Genomic DNA, 18,674 nt, shown 5'->3' on the forward strand with positions numbered 1-18,674 from the left:
CTGAGTGGCCCCTAGCCAAGCTCTTGTCCCCTGAGCCTTGGTCTTCTCCATCTGTAAGGTGGGCGCCATTATATCGGTCTACCTAACAGGGCTGTGGTGGAGTGTTGTCAGGAGAGGCAAGGTCTGCCACCATTTTACATCATGTTCCCAGCCAAACTCCTTGGCTCTAATCTAGAATCTAGATCATTTTCTTATTGCCTTAAATCCTAGGCGAGGCCAATGCTGTTTTAAATATTGTTTTTTAAACATTGGGACCCACCCTGGGACCTTATGGCGAAGTGGAGGTAGCAAGAAGTTAATGATAAATAATAATGGCTGAGTTCCATGCCCGCGCTTGTCTGGAGTGGCTCAGCGTGTACACAGTGGCTTTGAAAATGTGTATGGGATCGCAGCCTTATTAATGTTACCAAATTAAATTTGTATAGCGCCCTTCATCAGATTGTGTTTGTGTGAGTGCTTATTGTCACACCTCGAATTATAGCAACCAGATGAAACACCTGCTGTGCCTTTTAGGGGCTTCCTTAATGCTGCACAGCAGACGCCCATTTCCCACTACGAAGCGCTTTTCTGACTGACGAGAGAGAGGAGCTTCCGCCTATTTTGACGCGGCGCTGGCGCGGGCCATCAACACAACCTGGCGCCCACGGTGAAGCGGGACCGAGAGAGCGTCCCTGTACCAACGCTTCGCTCTCATTCGCCGCCCAGGAGGGCTAGCGAACCAACCCGAGTAGCTGGCCACGCTCTTGCCAGGAGGCTGCTGAGGTAAAGTAGCGGGGAGAGTGGGAGCGCGTGCTCTTCTTAAACCAGGTCGCGAGGCTCCTCCCCTCCGTTCGGCGAGAAGGAGGGACCGCGCGCGCGCCCTCAAACACCCACTTACGTATCCACCCCTCCTTCGCAACTCTCTCTTCCCTGCCGAAAGAGCGCACGCGCGGCTCGCCTCCTTCCCCCCCTCTCTCCGCCCCCTTGGCGTGGTGGCGTCAGCGCCGATAAGCGGTGAGTCGGGGCGGCGCAGTCGCGAGCGGCGTTTCTGTGTTGGAGAGAAACGGGAAGAAGGCGCTGGAGTTGCGGGGAGCTCTACGGGGGCCGGCGGGGCTCAGGCAGCTGAAGGCGTTTGGAAATGTGGTGGGGAGGGGCGCGAAACAGTTTCGAGTTTTCGCCGTGAAGGGAGAGAGAGAGAGAGAGCCAATTGAGGGTGGGATTATTATTGTTATTAATTTTGCGAGGGTGCTCCAGTTAGCCCCTTGTGGCGAAGTGCAGTTCCGCGGGGGCAGCCTTAAGACCTGCTGGAGCCCCCGCCCTAGGGCAGGTCGACCGCGGGGCTGTGCCTCTGAGGGGAGATTTCCTCGGTCGGAGGAGGGGAGAAACTGGGAGGACGCGACCGGTCAAAAAGGCTCTTCCTCCGGTCAGCGGAGTGAGGAGGAAAGTCTCGGGGGGGGGGGCTGCCGAGGAAGGGAGACTATGTCCTGCTTGTGGCGCTTGCTTGCCTTCATTCTGTCAAGTGGGGGGGGGGCGCTAGTCCTCATCTGGCCAAGGGTGGTTGAGGGGAACGCCGGGCTTGCAAGCAGCTGCTGCAAAGAACAGCTCCCTCCCCCCCCCCGCCTCGCCTCGAAAGGCGGCTGTGTCTGCTGTCAGGGGGAGTGCAGCAGCTTCCCTTGCCCTGAGGTAAATCAGGGAGTGAAGGGAGCTGCGGTGGATGACCCTAGTCAAGTGTTCGAAGTAAAAGGTCTACACCACTATGGCCATAATAAGCCTGTGTGCACTTGGAAGTGAACATGCATAGGTAGGTTTGACTGCGTTGCCTCCAGATCATCGGTTTAAAAATCCACCCACATGTCGCAAAGCAGCTTCTCATTCTAGGAAGGGACTTCTCGTTCTGCAGCTGGCTTGAGGGATGAAATTCCTTAGCCGGTGCACCCCCCCTTCCCCAGATATTTCACCTATATCGCTTACTTAGGACTAGTTACAGGTAGGTGGCCGTGTTGGTCTGCCATAGTCGAAACAAAATAAAAAAAATCCTTCCAGTAGCACCTTAGAGAGCAGCTAAGTTTGTCATTGGTGCGAGCTTTCGTCTGCATGCACACTTCTTCAGATACACACCCAAGTCCAGAAACACTTCTTTCTTGGTCACCTGTATGTATGAGTTCATTTGTCTTTGCTGCTCAAATGACAATAAGCACCAGAGGACCAGGAAGGAACCATTTCCTCTTAAAGAGGGGTTATATAGAGCAAACGTTTTCAGCAGGGGGCCGGTCCACTATCCCTCAGACCTTGTGGGGGGCCGGACTATATTTTTTGGGGGAAAGTGAACGAATTCCTATGACCCACAAATAACCCAGAGATGCATTTTAAATAAAAGCACACATTCTACTCATGTAAAAACACGCTGATTCCCATACTGACCGCGGGCTGGATTTAGAAGGCGATTGGGCCGGATTTGGCCCCCTGGCCTTAGTTTGCCTACCCATGATATAGAGACATAAACTGAAGATGTGTAAAGTGGAGAGCTTTTATGACCAAAACCATATTCTTCAGGAACTTTTGAGGTTCACATGTACGACTTTCTGAAACTACCCCAAGTGTAATTGTTTAATATTGGAAATTGGTGTTGGCATAGAAGAAAATAACTTGCATCACATCATCCCACATGTGCTGTTACTTAGGTTAACCCACCTGACTGGTGCAAGAAATGGGGATAATAAAATCATAGAATTGTAGAGTTGGAAAGGACAACAAGGATCATCTAGTCCAACCCCCTGCAATGCAGGGATCTTTTTGCCCAACGTGGGGCTTGAACCCACATCCCTGCTTGTGAATCTTTTCCCAGATAAGAAAAAGTTTTGCCAGTTAAACTTTCCTATGGAGAGTGTTGTCAAAGCCACCAGAGCAAGGTTAGGTACAGCAAAACAATAAGAAGAAACACTGTTACTATTTAAGTAGGCAATATTACACACTTGCATTCAATGTTACTTAATCTAAAATATTTGCCACTTCTTGGTGCATAGTCATTACCTCTGATTAAAATCACCACATACCATAAGCATGCATTAAAAGGACAGTAAACCCATTTATCCCCAAATCTTTGACAACCCTTAATTGTAGTATTGAAAAGGTATTAAAGATAACAGATCTAAGCAACACTTGAGTTCGTCTTCCATATGTAAAATTAATTGTCATGTTTCTACCCCTAATGGCCACAATTTCAGCAGCTAGATACCGGTAGTCTTAAATTCCATCATGGTCAAAAAGTTGTGGCATTTCTTCAAGATGAACTTAATTTCTGCAACCATTATTCTACTGATAGTGTTTAGATTTGGAGCCCTATTTGCAAAAATATTTCTATTTTATAGTGAAAAGGTAAATTCTCCGCACATTGTTTACATTTCCTTTACTTTGGGCTATAGATGTGTTTGTTTTATTTATGATATTTACATTTTGTGTGTGTGTGTGTGTTTTAAAACAAAATGTAGCATACTTCACAAAAGTATGCAGTTCAGCTGGACTTTAGTAGGAAACACTAATTTTAGCAGGCTGCATAAGGAATAGTTGAGCACAATAGTTGATGAATAGTTGGTGATAGCAACTTGGTGTAAGTAGGAAGCAACAGTTGAAGGCTAGGGTAGCTTTGCAAATAACCAAAAAAATACTTCCTGAGTCAAAAAGCAACTAGATGGGAGTCGTCCAATTCTCCAAATGCTGTTGCACTTCCAGTTTCCATAAGTTCTAGCCAGCATGTGACCAGTTGTAAAAGTTGAAAAGTGTTGTAGTCCAACATCTGGTCCTGCCTTAGCGAGTGAGAATGGAACTTTGGGAACCTAAAAAGGAGCAAGCAACTGGTAATCTAAAACAGGTTCATAAGTGGTAGTATGGCCCTTATGCTTTTAAATGTAAAACAACATCAACAACCCATATTTTGAGTGAGAGGCCTTAATTTCTGGACTGCATATTTAATTCTATCAAATTTTATCAAATTAACTTTTCGTTTAACAAAAAACCAAAACTTGCATCCTTGGTTGTCAAATGTGCCAGTGTTTCAGGAAAGCAGCTGTGGGAAGCAGAAGCAAACATAGCACCCGCTGATCACATACACATCCCTTAGTCCTGCATTATGATGTATCCCTTAGTACTGAGTTACAATCCCACTAAAATGGTCCTGATTCAGGCTAGATGCTTTACTTCAAAGCTGATGTCTGCTTCTGATTCATACACTTTCTGGGAAACCCAGCCAGATAGGCGTGGTATAAATAATAAATTATTCCTCCTCCTCCTCCTCCTCCTCCTCCTCCTCCTCCTCCTCCTCCTCCTCCTCCTCCTCCTCCTCTTCCTCCTTCTTTCCCCTTTTGCACAACATAAATTAACTGCTCATTTTTAAAAAGCGTATGACTGCAGAAATGGAGTGATGCCACAGAAAGGAAGATCTTGAAACAGATTCACAACCATGATTGTCTAGCAGTCCAATCCTATCCATGCCTGCTTTGAGGTTACTCCTGTTGAACTCAATAAGGCTTATTCCCCAGTAAAATAGCAACGTAACGCAGCTTATTTTGTAGAAAGCAAATATGATGCTGTACTTTTTTTGAGAACTGCATCATGAAGTTGTTAATTATTTAATACTGTACAGTATTAGGAGAAATCATTTTGGGTACTGTGTAGCTAAATGAAGGGTACCATGTTATTGCTGTAAGCTTTTGGAAGTGGATGCCACCATTTGATCAAACAAAAATCTACATATATTTACTTCTTACAGTTGAGTTGAGACAGACTTCATATTGTAAATTATCTCTGCAAAATATCTAATTATACTGCTGAATAATACTTATTCAAGCAAGATGAACTTGATTTTATAGAATGTGGAGGTCAGTAACTCAGTATACTTTTTGACTCCAGAGTGTAAACCTAAGTTTTTGGAGAAAAAAATTACTAAGATCTGGAGATTTGGGAAATGTAAACATAATTCAATCCTATTAAGGATGAGTCACTGAATTCTTTATTGCTGGTTTTTGATGGGGTGGTTCTTTATAGAAGTTCTCTACACTATAGTTCTAGAATTAATATGTGCCATATCAGTGCAACACCAAAGGATTCCTCAAATAGGTTTTCACTGTCTGGATTTAATTCAAGTTGTAATAATACACCAAAGGATCAGGCTAGGATGCTTTGAGGTTACTCTGAGAACACTGAGGGCATTTTGTGCACTTCAAAGCACTGTAGCACAGGCTCAAACACATGTGCCTCGAAGAAAAGGAATAGTAATAAAATCAGAAACAGAAAAAAACCAATTTTCCTCATGCTGTTACAAAAAAGCCTCACACAATAAAATTAAACTGAGTGACAGAACAGTCCATCTACTAGGACTTTGTAGTGAGCCATTGGATGTCACTTTGTAATGCTGATAGTTAGAGCTGAGATTTCTAACAAGACCAAAAGGAGGGGAAACCCATAAATGTGAAGTTCTGTTTGACAAAGAACCTTATATAGGCCAGGGACCCAGTGGTGCAGCTGGATAATTTAAGACCCTGGACTTAATAGCCTTACAGTGGCAAGGACTTTAGACAGCTATATGTACTACTTCAGCTGTGAAGCACACAAGCGACATTTTTTCCACCCCCACTGGCATTCCATGCTTAACAACAGCTTCTGCATATCTGATAATGTTAGTGCAAACAAAAAACAGTCTGCCAACCCTGAATAATATTAATACTTTGAGGATGTGCTTTACTCATTTTAATCTCACTTAAATCAGCACCAGTTACAGGTAGGTAGCCGTGTTGGTCTGACGTAGTCGAAACAAAATAAAAAAAATCCTTCCAGTAGCACCTTAGAGACCAGCTAAGTTTGTCATTGGTATGAGCTTTCATGTGCATGCACACTTCTTCAGATACAGATGTATCTGTATTCTTCAGATATATCGGAAGAAGTGTGCATGCACATGAAAGCTCATACCAATGACAAACTTAGTTGGTCTCTAAGGTGCTACTGGAAGGAATTTTGTTGTTGTTGTTAATTCAGCACCATTATAACAGCAGAAATAAAATGAACTTTACCAATATTCCAAACAAGTTTAGCATTTGAGTAGTTGCACACATAGCAAGTTTTAACTTAACCGTCATTTGGAACATTATGTGTGGACCAGGACAATAGCTTAAGGAACTTGACACTGGATTGTGGCCACTGAGCATTAATTTGGAGACATCCCTGTCTACATCTGAATTTGTAAAAGGGTTTCCTTAGAAACAAATGCCTTCACTGTCATGCTCAGTACAGTCATGCCTTGGTTTAAGTATGCCTCGGTTTGAGTATTTTCAGTTTAATTACTCAGTGGACCTGTCTGGAACGGATTAATCCACTTTCCATTACTTTCAATGGGAAAGTTCACTTCAGGTTAAGTACGCTTCAGTTTAAGTACTCCACGGATCGTCTGGAACGGATTAATCCACTTTCCATTACTTTCAATGGGAAAGTTCGCTTCAGGTTAAGTACGCTTCAGGTTAAGTACAGACTCCCGGAACCAATTGTGTTTGTAAACCGAGGTACCACTGTTTATGAGTATCCAATAGAATCATGTGTTTGCTTCTGTTTCTTAAAGAACCTTACATGTATGCCACAATGTTGGGAAAAGCTACAACATTCAACTGATAAACATAATTCAAGAATTTGTTGTGTTAATGCACAATAAATGGTATTAGTAGAACACACTGACATTGTCTAAAGCTTTCCCTTAGAATTTATTAGCAATTTGACATAATTTCTTGAACTGTACGCTTTATGTTTGGTAAAGGAGCCCTGACCATTAGGTGCATTCGTGACCAACTCTGGGGTTGCGGCGCTCATCTCACATTATTGGCTTCCAGGCCATGTGGTACAGCTTCCAGGCCATGTGGCCAGCATGACAAAGCCGCTTTTGGCGAACCAGAGCAGCACATGGAAACGCCGTTTACCTTCCTGCTGGAGCGGTTCCTATTTATCTACTTGCACTTTGACGTGCTTTTGAATTGCTAGGTTGGCAGGAGCTGGGACCGAGCAACAGGAGCTCACCCCATCGCAGGGATTCGAACCGCCGACCTTCTGATCGGCAAGCCCTAGGCTCTGTGGTTTAACCCACAGTGCCACCTGTGTCCCCATACGCTTTATGCTATTTTTGCAAATTCTCTCTGAAGCTGAATTGATGGGACAAATCTGGATGATCTTAAACTAGGAAACTTGTCCAGTTGATGACTCAGTAGAACATGCTTCTTCTGACAATTTTACAAAGCAATTGGAATACTTAACCCATTTCCAGTGATAAGATAATATGAACATGGTTGCAAACTGCTTTGTTTGAAATAAGCTGCTGCTTGCCATTGCCTCTTGCCTCTCCTTATGCCTATCAGGGGTCATCTCCCCACCCCACCCCAATTTGCTTTGAGGAAGGTTGCTGTGATTTTACTGCTGTTTATCTTGTAATACGTCAGTGGGTAATTTTTAAGTGCTTAGACTTGCAAATTTGTGAGTTGAGGCTTTCGGTGTATTACTTGATGAGTTTTGGCAGGCGGCTTGACAAACTGCGTCTTCTAATGTGCAAACGAGTGTAGGAAATAAAAATAAACATTTAAATGTAGAGAGGAATCTAAATAGCATCTCTGCTCCATATGTTGTAGTACCTGCTGGAGACCCATTATAGTCCCTGGACTTTTTGTACACTAACACTTCAGTCCAGATAGCGCTGTGCTCCATCTGCTGTAATCTCTAAGATGCACAGTATGGGCTTCCTTGGATTTTGACCTGTTATTTGCTGGTTCTTTTGATCTTTGCTAGGCAGGCAATTTGCCATTCTCATTCCTCACCCTTTGTTGTTGCTGCTGTAAACTACAGGACAGTGCAATTGCTTTATTTTTATTGTTTATATCTAAGGCAAATACAAATGTGTGAGCCCTAATGGTACATACAAGTAAAAGGGCATAGACCTTTTGTTGTTTTCTGTTTCTAGCTTTTCTTGCTGTATGATCTTCGCATAGTATGACTTTTTTTAAGGCAACATGGGTGGATATCAGTCTAAGAGTATAGGTTGCTGCAGAAAATTGTTCCCAATCGCAACTCCCCCCCCCAAATAGCTATTCTAAGGAGTGAACACCTGGCTTTGGTCACTGGCTCATCATTTAGGTTGGAACCCTGTTGACATAAAGCCTAAAATGACTTGCGGGGCTCTGGAGTTGCATAATTTCTCTTTCAATAACTTTGAGAAGTGAAGGTTTGAAATTAAAAAGATCAAAGAAGGCGCTTGATATTTGAATGCTTCCAAGTATTTCAGTATGCTAATATTTCAGTTTTTCATATTTTCAGTTTTGTTACCTGGATTTGAGTGGTGATGTTAAACACAGCATTTCCTTGTTTCCATCTTGTTAAGTTCAGTGTTTTTGCTTTTTAAAAAAACCCCTGGCTCCACTCAATGATCTAGTGCTTCAGAAGCATTTTCTTCTGTTCAATTTTGCATGTTAAGCAGCATATTTGTCTATTTGCACAGCAAATATTCTTTTCCATTGCAGAACAACAGAGATTACAAAACATACAGCTAATAATTCATCTGAAAGTATCTGCTATTAGACAATTGTGTAGTATTTTTTTCTGGGTAAATGGCTGCTTCATTCGTTCACAGTTGTGGTGTATTTTTCCCCCCCACAGTATAGGGGACCAGTGGCAGAGACCTGATGATGGTGTAGTATTTGCAGTAGGTGGGATGGATTGGCAGAAGGCAGATGGACATTATCATAATGCACACTCAGTGTGTATTTTCCTTTTCTTGGTTGGATGGGATTGAATCTTGGTTTAAAGATGTACAGCCATGACTGATGTGCTTACTTCTTACCTGCAGGCAAGCATTCTCACATTGCAGAATAGTGTTGTTTTACTTGCATTGCAAATGCTGTATCCCCAACTTCTGCAGACCACATTTCTGAGTCTTCCTGGACAGCTTCACACATGCAACCTAGAGCCTGGATAGCTCAGTTGGTTAGAGTGTGGTGCTGATCACGCCAAGGCTGCAGGTTCGATCCCCGTATGGGGCAGCTGCATATTCCTGCATTGCAGAGGGTTGTACTATATGATCCTCAGGGTCCCTTCCCACTCTACAGTTCTATGATTCCATGTAATCAAGTGATGATTGCCAAATATAAGACTAAGCTGTTGGGTTTTCATTGGGTAGTAGTTCATTTATCTACTATTGGATATTTACATTTATATCTCACATCTTCCTCCAAAGGAGCCATGGGAAGCAAACATGTCAATACTAAAAATATAATCTTGTAAAAGGTAAAAAACAACCTTCTAAAAAACATTCTAAAAACTCCTAAAAGCTATCACATACGTTCAAATTAATATTTTCACTGTTGCCAGGGACAGAATTTTCATTCATCAAATGCCTGTGTAAAAAAAATATCTGTAGAATTCTCCTAAAATTTAATAGTGATGGAGACTGACATACCTTTCTAGGGACGCAGATGGGAGGCCACTACTGAGAAGGCCCTTCCATCGGTGACTGCTAACTAGACATATTCCTGTGATGGAACTGCCAACAGCCCCTCTCCTACAAGTTTATCTCTAACTCCAGATGGGCAGATTTATATTCCATTATTCTAAGTTCCCAAATGAAAATAACCAAGATAACATTAATAAACAAATATAAATAATAGTTTAAAAACTGGTTGCCCATAGTCAAGCCTTTCTCAACCTTGGTTCCCCAGATGTTGCTGGACTACACCTCCCATCTTCCCTAGCTAGCAGGACCCAAGGTTAAGAAAGGCTGCAGTAGGCCAACCTTTTCCTCTGTGTGATGCTTTTTCCTGGGAAGAATGAGAAAGAAAGGGCAATAACACACATTACCTTTGCCTATTGGCTATGCTGCCTAAGACTGATGAGCTATTTCTGATTGTAATTCAGCAATATCTGGAGAGCAGCATGTTGACTGTTCCTGTTTTAAGAGTATATGAAAAACAGGCAGCCATGCAACAACAACAACAACAACAACACATATAAAAACATCACAAAACATCAAACATTAAAAGCTTTCAGATACAGGGCTGCCTTCAGATGTCTACTAAAAGTTGTGTAGTTCTTTATCTCCTTGACATCTGATGGGAGGGTGTTCCACAGGGAGAGCGCCACTGCCAAGAAAGCCCTCTGCCTGGTTCCCTGTAACCTCACTTCTCACAGTGAGGGAACTGCCATAAGGCCCTTATGCCATAAGGGAACAAATAAGGCCCTTGGAGCTGGACCTCAGGCTGAAAGATGGGGGTGGAGACGCTCCTCCAGGTATACAGGGCCGAGGCCATTTAGGGCTTTAAAGGTTAGCACCAGCACTTTGAATTGTGCTCGGAAACATACTGGGAACCAGTGTAGGTCTTTCAGGACTGGTGTTACATGGTCTCAGTGGCTGCTCCCTGTCACCAGACTAGCTGCCGCATTCTGGATTAGTTGTAGTTTTTGAGTCACCTTCAAAGTAGCTCCACACAGTATTCCAAGCAGGTGATTACCAGGGCATGTACAACTCTGGTGAGATAGTGCACAGGCAGGTAGGGTCTCAGCCAGCGTACAAGATGGAGCTGGTAGACATCTGTCTGGACACAGAATAATTGGGAATAGGTTATTACGGTAAACTCTCCAGAAACCTTCATCAGGTTAAATATTATGAAAAGCAGGGAGTGAGAGGATGAGGAAACACCCCTCCCATGCAAAGTTTATGATGAATGTTGAAGCCATATGATCTCCTCTTGTGGCCCAAAATATTGGAGATTACAGACTGATTGGGCTATGCCTAGGATTCTGGGACAAAACAACAACAAAGGCAATCCCTGTTTGCTTTTTGTTGACAAATTGTATATCATTACAACTAATGTTTTGCTTTAATGCTGTTGAAATGACTTTGTTCCAAATTCTTACTTTTACAGTGTCTCTGCTTTTCTTCCATCTTTCAGATTATGGCACAGACCCAAGGCTTTGGGCGAAGGTACATGAAAGCCTTTTTGAAAGGCTTTTTTGTTGCTGTTCCTGTGACTGTGACTTTCCTTGACAGAGTGGCTTGCATAGCAAGAGTGGAAGGAGCTTCAATGCAGGTAACAATGCAGCTGCTTTTTGCCCAGTTAATTTTCACCTGCGCAGAGGCCTCAATTATAAATTGACAATCCAGTTTCAAAAGCAGGAGAAAAGTGCAATTTTCAGCATTTTATGTAAAAGGCCTTTTCATTACAGAGAGGGCAGTTTCCACTGTATTTGGCCAGTCAGGAGTTTCTTGTGTTTGGGGAGTGCAGAACTTAGCAGGGGTTTCTCCCTGTCCCCTTTTTTTTGAGACCTATACATCTATTACTTTGAGAGGCTTAAGAAATTTAAAGTATTCTATCTGGCTAATTTAGAATTAAGAGAAGTATTAACGGTTCTGTCAATCATACCTAGGTAGAATGTGGTGTCAGCAGGAGAGTTGATAAATAGATGGCATAGGCATGCGCTGCAGCAGAAGTTGCATTGGGGAAAATGCTATGTTTGAATTGAATTGTATTTTTTTTAAATAGCCTAAGATGGATCTTGGATTTTTAAAAATAATTTTGCTTTGAAAACCAACTTTTCAAAGAGAGATGTTTCCATCACCACCTTCTTTCCTTTTGAGGGGGAAGGAGGAGAGTTTCTTCTAGAAACCTGATTCCTCCTTCTTTAATTTTTTGAAGTCCTTTATTTCATTTACACACATGGCTTGTTTTATTTGTTTCACATCATGATTTGGAACAACCACCAGCCTCTTCCTCTTGCTTTTTCACAGGTATAATAATCCTCTCTGCTTGTACTTTTTAAACTACAAGTTGTGTAACTATACTCATTGAGGAAGATGTGCAAAAAAGGATTTATGCACTTTTTTCCACAGCGGGTGGTGCTGTAGTCTAAACCACTGAGCCTTGGGCTTGCTGATTGGAAGGTCGGCGGTTCGAATCCTTGCGCCGGGGTGAACTTCCCTTGTTTGGTCCCAGCTCCTGCCAACCTAGCAGTTCGAAAGCACGTCAAAGTGCAAGTAGATAAATACAGCGGGAAGGTAAACAGCATTTTGGTGCACTGCTCTGGTTCGCCAGAAGCGGCTTAGTCATGCTGGCCACATGACCTGGAAACATTGGCTTCCTCGGCCAGTAAAGCAAGATGTGCGCCGCAACCCCAGAGTTGTTCATGACTGGACTGAACTGTCAGGGGGTCCTTTACCTTTTTTTATCCTCTTGACATAATCATTCATAATCAAACATAATCAAACAAAAATTGTTACATAAGCATAGAATTTTATTTTTGTGGTTGGACTGTTCAGGTGTATATCTTAATTTCAATATTAAAATGCTGTTGTTGTTTAGTTGTTTAGTTGTGTCCGACTCTTCTTGGCCCCATAGATCAGAGCATGCCAGGCACTCCTGTCTTCCACTGCCTCTCGCAGTTTGGTCAGACCCATGTTGGTGGCTTCGAAAACGCTGTCCAACCATCTCGTCCTCTGTCGTCCCCTTCTCCTTGTGCCCTCCATCTTTCCCAACATCAGGGTCTTTTCCAGGGAGTCTTCTTTTCTCATGAGGTGGCCAAACTATTGGAGCCTCAGCTTCAGGATCCATCCTTCCAGGGAGCACTCAGGGCTGATTTCCTTCAGAATGGATAGGTTTGATCTTCTTGCAGTCCATGGGACTCTCAAGAGTCTCCTCCAGCACCATAATTCAAAAGCATCAATTCTTTGGCGATCAGCCTTCTTTATGGTCCAGCTCTCACTTCCATACATCACTACTGGGAAAACCATAGCTTTAACCATACGGACCTTTGTCAGCAAGGTGATGTCTCTGCTTTTTAAGATGCTGTCTAGGTTTGTCATTGCTTTTCTCCCAAGAAGGAGGCGTCTTTTAATTTCGTGACTGCTGTCACCATCTGCATTGGTCATGGAACCTGAGGAAGTAAAATCTCTCACTGCTGTAAGTTTCTCAGTGCTGTAAGTTTCCTTTATTTTAACTAATGTGAATGTAATTGTGTCTGATTTTAGTTGAGGCTTCCTTATTTGAAGGCAGCCCTGTTTAGGGAAGTTTTTAATGTGTGACATTTTAATGTATTTTAATCTTTGTTGGAAGCTGCCCAGAGTGGCTGGGGAAATCCAGCCAGATGGGTGGGGTACAAATAATAAATTATTGTTATTGTTAATGTTAATTAGTATTATTATAGCGTCAGAACCTCAGGGGAGAATGCTCATTTCCTGATTATGAGACTTCTCTAGTTAAGGTAATCTTATGGTGATGGAGGGTGTGATGATGATAAGGACCAGGACTGGAGTGCCCATGCTTTTAGTCCAGCTGGGTGCAGATCTTGAAGGTTTTGTCACTGATGGCCTTTTTGAGAGGAATGTTTCTGCCTGTCCCAAATGTCCCTATACACCAGTTTTAAGTGGTGCTACGGTGAGAAATGTGCTTTGTTTCTGGATCAGCACAATTGGAGACTGAATGATCCAGCTCATATGTGACACAAAACCAAACCATGATTTCACATGAATGAGCAGGTGTGCTGGTTTCTGAACAGGAGATTATGGCTGGTGTGCTCATTCCCAGGTCCTGCAGCTGCTATGCTCTTCAGAACTAAGCTATGGTTTGACTTAATGTTACATCTGAACCTGAGTTAGGGTTAGCACCACTCCATGCATTGCAATCAAGGTTTGTTCTTGAGTTTGAAGTTTTCTGGGTGAGTGGAACTGCATAGTCACTAGGAATGCATGGCACAGCTTTTGGTGGTCTGCATCTTTTCAGACCAAATGTGATTGATCTCATGTCCAAATGCTCCTCCAAAATTTGCATATATCCATGCAGGTGACAGGTTAGCATGTCAGGGAGAAACCTAAACTAGAACCCTTCTTCCCAGTACAGGTGTACTTATGTAAACTGAAGTTAGTGCGAACTGTACAATATGTGAACTTTGAACCTGCAGTGTTACCTATGGAGTAAAATGAAAAAGAAGTTATGGGATTGAATTGATAAGGATATATTCAACATCCAACTGACAGCACTTCTGTAGGTACATGTTTTCTTTCTCTTGTTTTGCGTGAGGAAGGAAAACATGACAAATCATCTTCTTTTTCTTTATCTCACACTCCAGAGAGTGAATTATGTTGAATGTGTTTGAAAGCTATAGGATGTGATGGAAAGTGAAGTTTAGTCAGCATGACGCCTTTCACTCATCAATAACACACTTGCATCAGATATATGATTGTCTTGACTCTAAGCTTTCACCGTGCAATCCACAACGATTGGATTTGTAATAGACCTTTTAGACTCCTAGCTGGTTTTGTGCACTCATTATCCTATCTCATGCTGTGATTGAAATTAAAAGTTCTTTCAAAAAAGGAAGGAAATATGGCTTACTCTTCTCTTTTCAAATTTCTTTTTTTGTTTTTGTATTCTGAAGTCGGGTAAATGTAGTGCAGCCCTGCAATTATGGGATAATGCTGCTGTGTTAAAATAACAAACAATTTATTCCAAATCAATTAAAATACATATCATTGTTCATTTTGTGCTGATTTTGCAATTGTTCAGTGCCAGAAGCCACATAGTTAAACTTTTAAACCTGAGTGCAATTTACCTTATCGTGATCTCAGTTTTACATGAACTAGTATCTGATTAATGCACACCTTATTGTATCACGGTTGGATCATAATTTTCTAACCAGATTAATTTCTCAAATTATTACTGTTCTCTTGGAGCTAAGCCTTGATGCGCTCACCCAAAAAGTTATTAACATATTTCAATATTAGCATATTTACTTAATGACTTGAGCATATGTGAGACAGAATGCAGCTGGTGGGATAATTTATGGTAGTTGTTTGTTGCTATGGATTTTGTATCTTCTTTTTGTAAAGTTTGCGGGCTGGATCAGGGTTTCATGGAAATGAAACTTCATTGTTTGTTCCATTAATTTTTATGAGTAAGTGCAAACACCACAGTACTCTTAATGTACACTGGGAGTGGAAAGTCAGACGTCATTGCACATGCTGGGACATGCAGGAAGTACTAGCAGTGACAGAGCATTATTTATAAGTAGGGGTGCCAACTTGAATAAAATATTGGGGGCAAGTATGCCCCACTCCACATAACACGGCACACACACACCATTTGAACAGCAGTGCCCATCAACTTTGGGGGAGTCCTCTCAAATATTTTATGAGGGTGGCGACAAAGGGACTTCATCCCCTAGGAGTTGGCTCCTATGTTCATGAGTTTCAGAAGCCAAAGTTAATGTGTCTTCCCAATCAGAGACCCTTTGAATACTTGAGAGGTTTAGTTATGTTGGCTTGAGGTCACAAAACTGAAAAGTGGACCTGTCATTTGACAGGATTTTTCAACTGGTCAGTTAAGAACAAAGGAAGATAGGATGACCTAGTCCTACCTAACGTATATTATGAATATACTTAAGTTCATTTATCCTGTGAATGTCTATTGCCAACCGCAGTTATGCAGTAAAACACAATAAGCTTTACCTACTTATCAAAAATGAAAATTCAGCTTTCTATTTATAAGTATGAGGCCTATTGTGAAACACAACAAGGCACGTGAAATGAATGTGTGTGGTGGTTTCTCTGACAGCGGAACAATTCAAATGCGTGGCTTCCATTCTGAGTAATTTGAATGATTTTGCTCTCAGTATATTCCCTTTTAAAATAGCTTTTATTTTCAAAGGCCAGTACAAGTCTCATTCAGTCTCTGTTTTGCTCTGAGAATGAGGAATGATACAAATTACTGCTTGATTAATAAAGCAGTTTTGTGGGAAAAACCTAATTGGTAGGTAGGTGTGGAATAATAGTGAAACGTTGCAATTAACTGAGTGAGAACTGCATAACTATCCATCAGTTATGGATGATTTTCTTTTGCATAACAACATAATAAATAAATACCGAATTGGAGTATAAAAAGTCTGGCCAGAATTCCTCCAAATCTTGAATTTCAGCCTTGAAATGTATTGTTATCAGTCATCAGACATATCGGCCTGTCTTGGATCACTTCAGAGACTTTTAACAGTTTGTAGTCTGATATAAAGCCAACTTCTGTAGCAATGAAAACTGTCAGAAGGAGTACAGTGGTACCCCGCAAGACGAATGCCCTGCAAGATGAATTTTTTGCAAGACGAATTGACTCGTGGAACAAATTAAATTTGTCTCGCGAGGCATCACTGTAGTGAGAATTCTTCCCTCTAATTGACAGCTGCTTATGCTGATATGCTTCTAAAGTTTTCTGGAGGTTGGTAGAAAGCTATGTCTTATTCCAACCCCCAACTCAGACTGTTGTATAAAGAGAACCCTGTTACATGTTCCTTGAGGTTTGGACATGACTTGCGTTTTCTGTGGGGTACAGTGAGTATTATATTCTGCATCTTAAAGGACTTCACCCCCTGGGGAAGTTTAACTTTCCAACAGCGACCCAGATTATGATCCGTCCATTAGGACAAGTACAGGTGTTTCCCTTTCCCTGGGGGAGCCCCTGCTATCCTTTAATTACAAAAACGGGAGTATATCTCCAGTTTTGGGACTGTTCCCCCCCACATTGTCACACTTGCCTGTGAGTCCATTCTAAATCTTTCAGTAACACAAAAATATATTTAGACCTGTGATATTATGCTATGCATTTATCCTTAAGTTCATGTTATTGGAAGTTGCTTTGGGGACATGGGGCATTCCCAGCCCTGCCTTAAGGCACCAGGAATTGAATTTTGGACCTTCACAGAACAAGAGCATGTGGTCCTCCCCTGAGCTAAGGTTCTCCCCCATAGTATTGGTTTACGTAGGCATGGAAAGTCAAAAGCTTAAAGAGTAAACATTTTCATAAATCTGGCTTGAAGATTGGGTGGCTGTTTTATTTCATCATATGTTGAGTGTGAAAAAAAGGGGATCAAAGGGGACAGCTTACCACTGTCAATCAGGCAGGCAGATCCATATCGGGGGAACTCTGAAAATGCACAAAATAGCAGTACATTAGTTAGTAGGGCTGAGCTGAAATGTCCCCTTTTAACAGTTGGTGAAATTTAAGGATAAGCATTTTAGTGGGGAGGTGAATTGGGAGGGGGGCTATAGCAGTGGCGCTTCTCTCTCCTTCCAGCGGCATCACTAGCTTTCTGGCTGCCTGGGGCGGCAAACCCAAAGGCACCCCGCTGGGGGGCAGGGCATCTGTCGCGCATCATGACGCACGCATCGCCATGGCAAACCCCGCAAGCAAGCCACGGAGTGAGGCAGTCTCCCTCACATCGGGGCTTAAGTCCTCGATGGCGGCGGCCGCAGCCATCAAAAGTGTTCAGCCCCGTCCAGCCTGCTGCCCCCCGCCCAGCCTGCTGCCCGGGGCAGTACGCCCCCACCACCCCCATCTTAATACGCTACTGTCTCCTTCTCCCTGTTACAAAAAAAAAGCCCTTGGAATTATGCTATGTCACAATGCAGTCTTGTTCCAGAAGAAATGGGGGGCAGGAGATGGCAGCCACCAGCTTTAACATCTGGGGAAACTGGAAGCAAAATACACAGTTTGATCTCAGTTGGTTACAGCCGCAGGAATTGATTCAACTCAGTTTTTTATCAAGCTATAAGGAGAACACAATAACTTTGGTACATATTTGACAGAGACTCCTTTCTATTGAAAGACACAATTAAGAGTCTTGTGGCTTGTTAAAAACACATTTATTATATGTGGTTAGAAATCCTAACTGGGAAGCTGGAGCTTTTCATTTGAGCTATGTAGGTAGGAAACATGAGAAAGAAAGTCCTTTGTGTTGTATTGAACAAAGTAATTGTGCTTGTGGAATGACTTAGACTTGGGCAACAAAGCCTCCCCTCCATAGCTGCCAAGTTATCCCTTTTTTTCAGGGAAATTCCATTATGCTGAATAGGCTTCCTCGCGAGAAAAGGGAAAACTTGGCCGCTATGCTCCCCTCACACATTCCTGCTCCTCCCTCTAATATGATCTGGGTTTCTCTACAACCCTCCAGAGCAGATTTGGATGGAGTATGGCAAGAGGAGAGATGGGGAGTTCTATTGCATGAACAGAGGTAATTCAAGGGGTACAGTTACTCCATTGATACAACCCTTTGCTTTCTCTGTTTTTTTAATTTTTTAAAAAACCTGTTAATCATACACAAGATCAGCAGCATCAGAAGAAGAAGAAGCCACTACTGCAAGTGAAGAGCATAATTAAATGTGGTTTAGATTTTATGGCCTATAGCTGCTGAAATGAAAGAGAATATGAATAAACATCACTATTGACAAAATTGCATGTTACGCCTGATTACTTAATTACTCTCAGTGTGTATCGTTACATGGGAGCCATTAAAAAAAAGCCATTGTGGTACACTGGTAGTGTCTTATTAAATCAGTAAGTAATCTACTGAATATTGAAATGTTTGGTTCACTGGGTAGATCATCTCTCCCTGTATCTAGTTACAGGTAGGTAGCCGTGTTGGTCTGAGTCGAAGCAAAATAAAAAAATTCCTTCAGTAGCACCTTAAAGACCAACTAAGTTTATATTTTGGTATGAGCTTTCGTGTGCATGCACACTTCTCCCTGTATCATTCACTTGTTCCAATGATGGATGCTGCATATTAATTTGGCTACATTCCTTTTTTTATAATCTGTACAACTGATTTAGGTCTATGTATTTTATCAGACAACACCACTTGCACATCTT

The 18,674-nt window shown here is 42.2% G+C and overlaps 1 protein-coding gene across 5 annotated transcripts in view; it reads left to right on the forward strand.

The window, feature by feature from the left end:
- Positions 1–498: 498 nt before the first annotated feature.
- Positions 499–18,674, forward strand: part of IMMP2L (inner mitochondrial membrane peptidase subunit 2) — a 462,410-nt gene continuing 444,234 nt past the window's right edge. Inside the window, exons 1-2 of one of the 5 annotated variants that reach the window (XM_060279595.1) lie at positions 499–762; positions 10,944–11,081. In XM_060279595.1, coding sequence (XP_060135578.1) covers positions 10,947–11,081 — 135 coding nt within the window. In that variant the 5' untranslated portion in view covers positions 499–762; positions 10,944–10,946. Of the gene's footprint in view, positions 763–917; positions 994–1,140; positions 1,781–10,943; positions 11,082–18,674 lie in introns of those variants that run through there. The other 4 variants (XM_060279596.1, XM_035127413.2, XM_035127412.2 and 1 more) reach the window with 4 other exon arrangements.

Source organism: Zootoca vivipara, chromosome 10 (assembly GCF_963506605.1).
Source record: "Zootoca vivipara chromosome 10, rZooViv1.1, whole genome shotgun sequence".
NCBI classification, from domain to species: domain Eukaryota; kingdom Metazoa; phylum Chordata; class Lepidosauria; order Squamata; family Lacertidae; genus Zootoca; species Zootoca vivipara.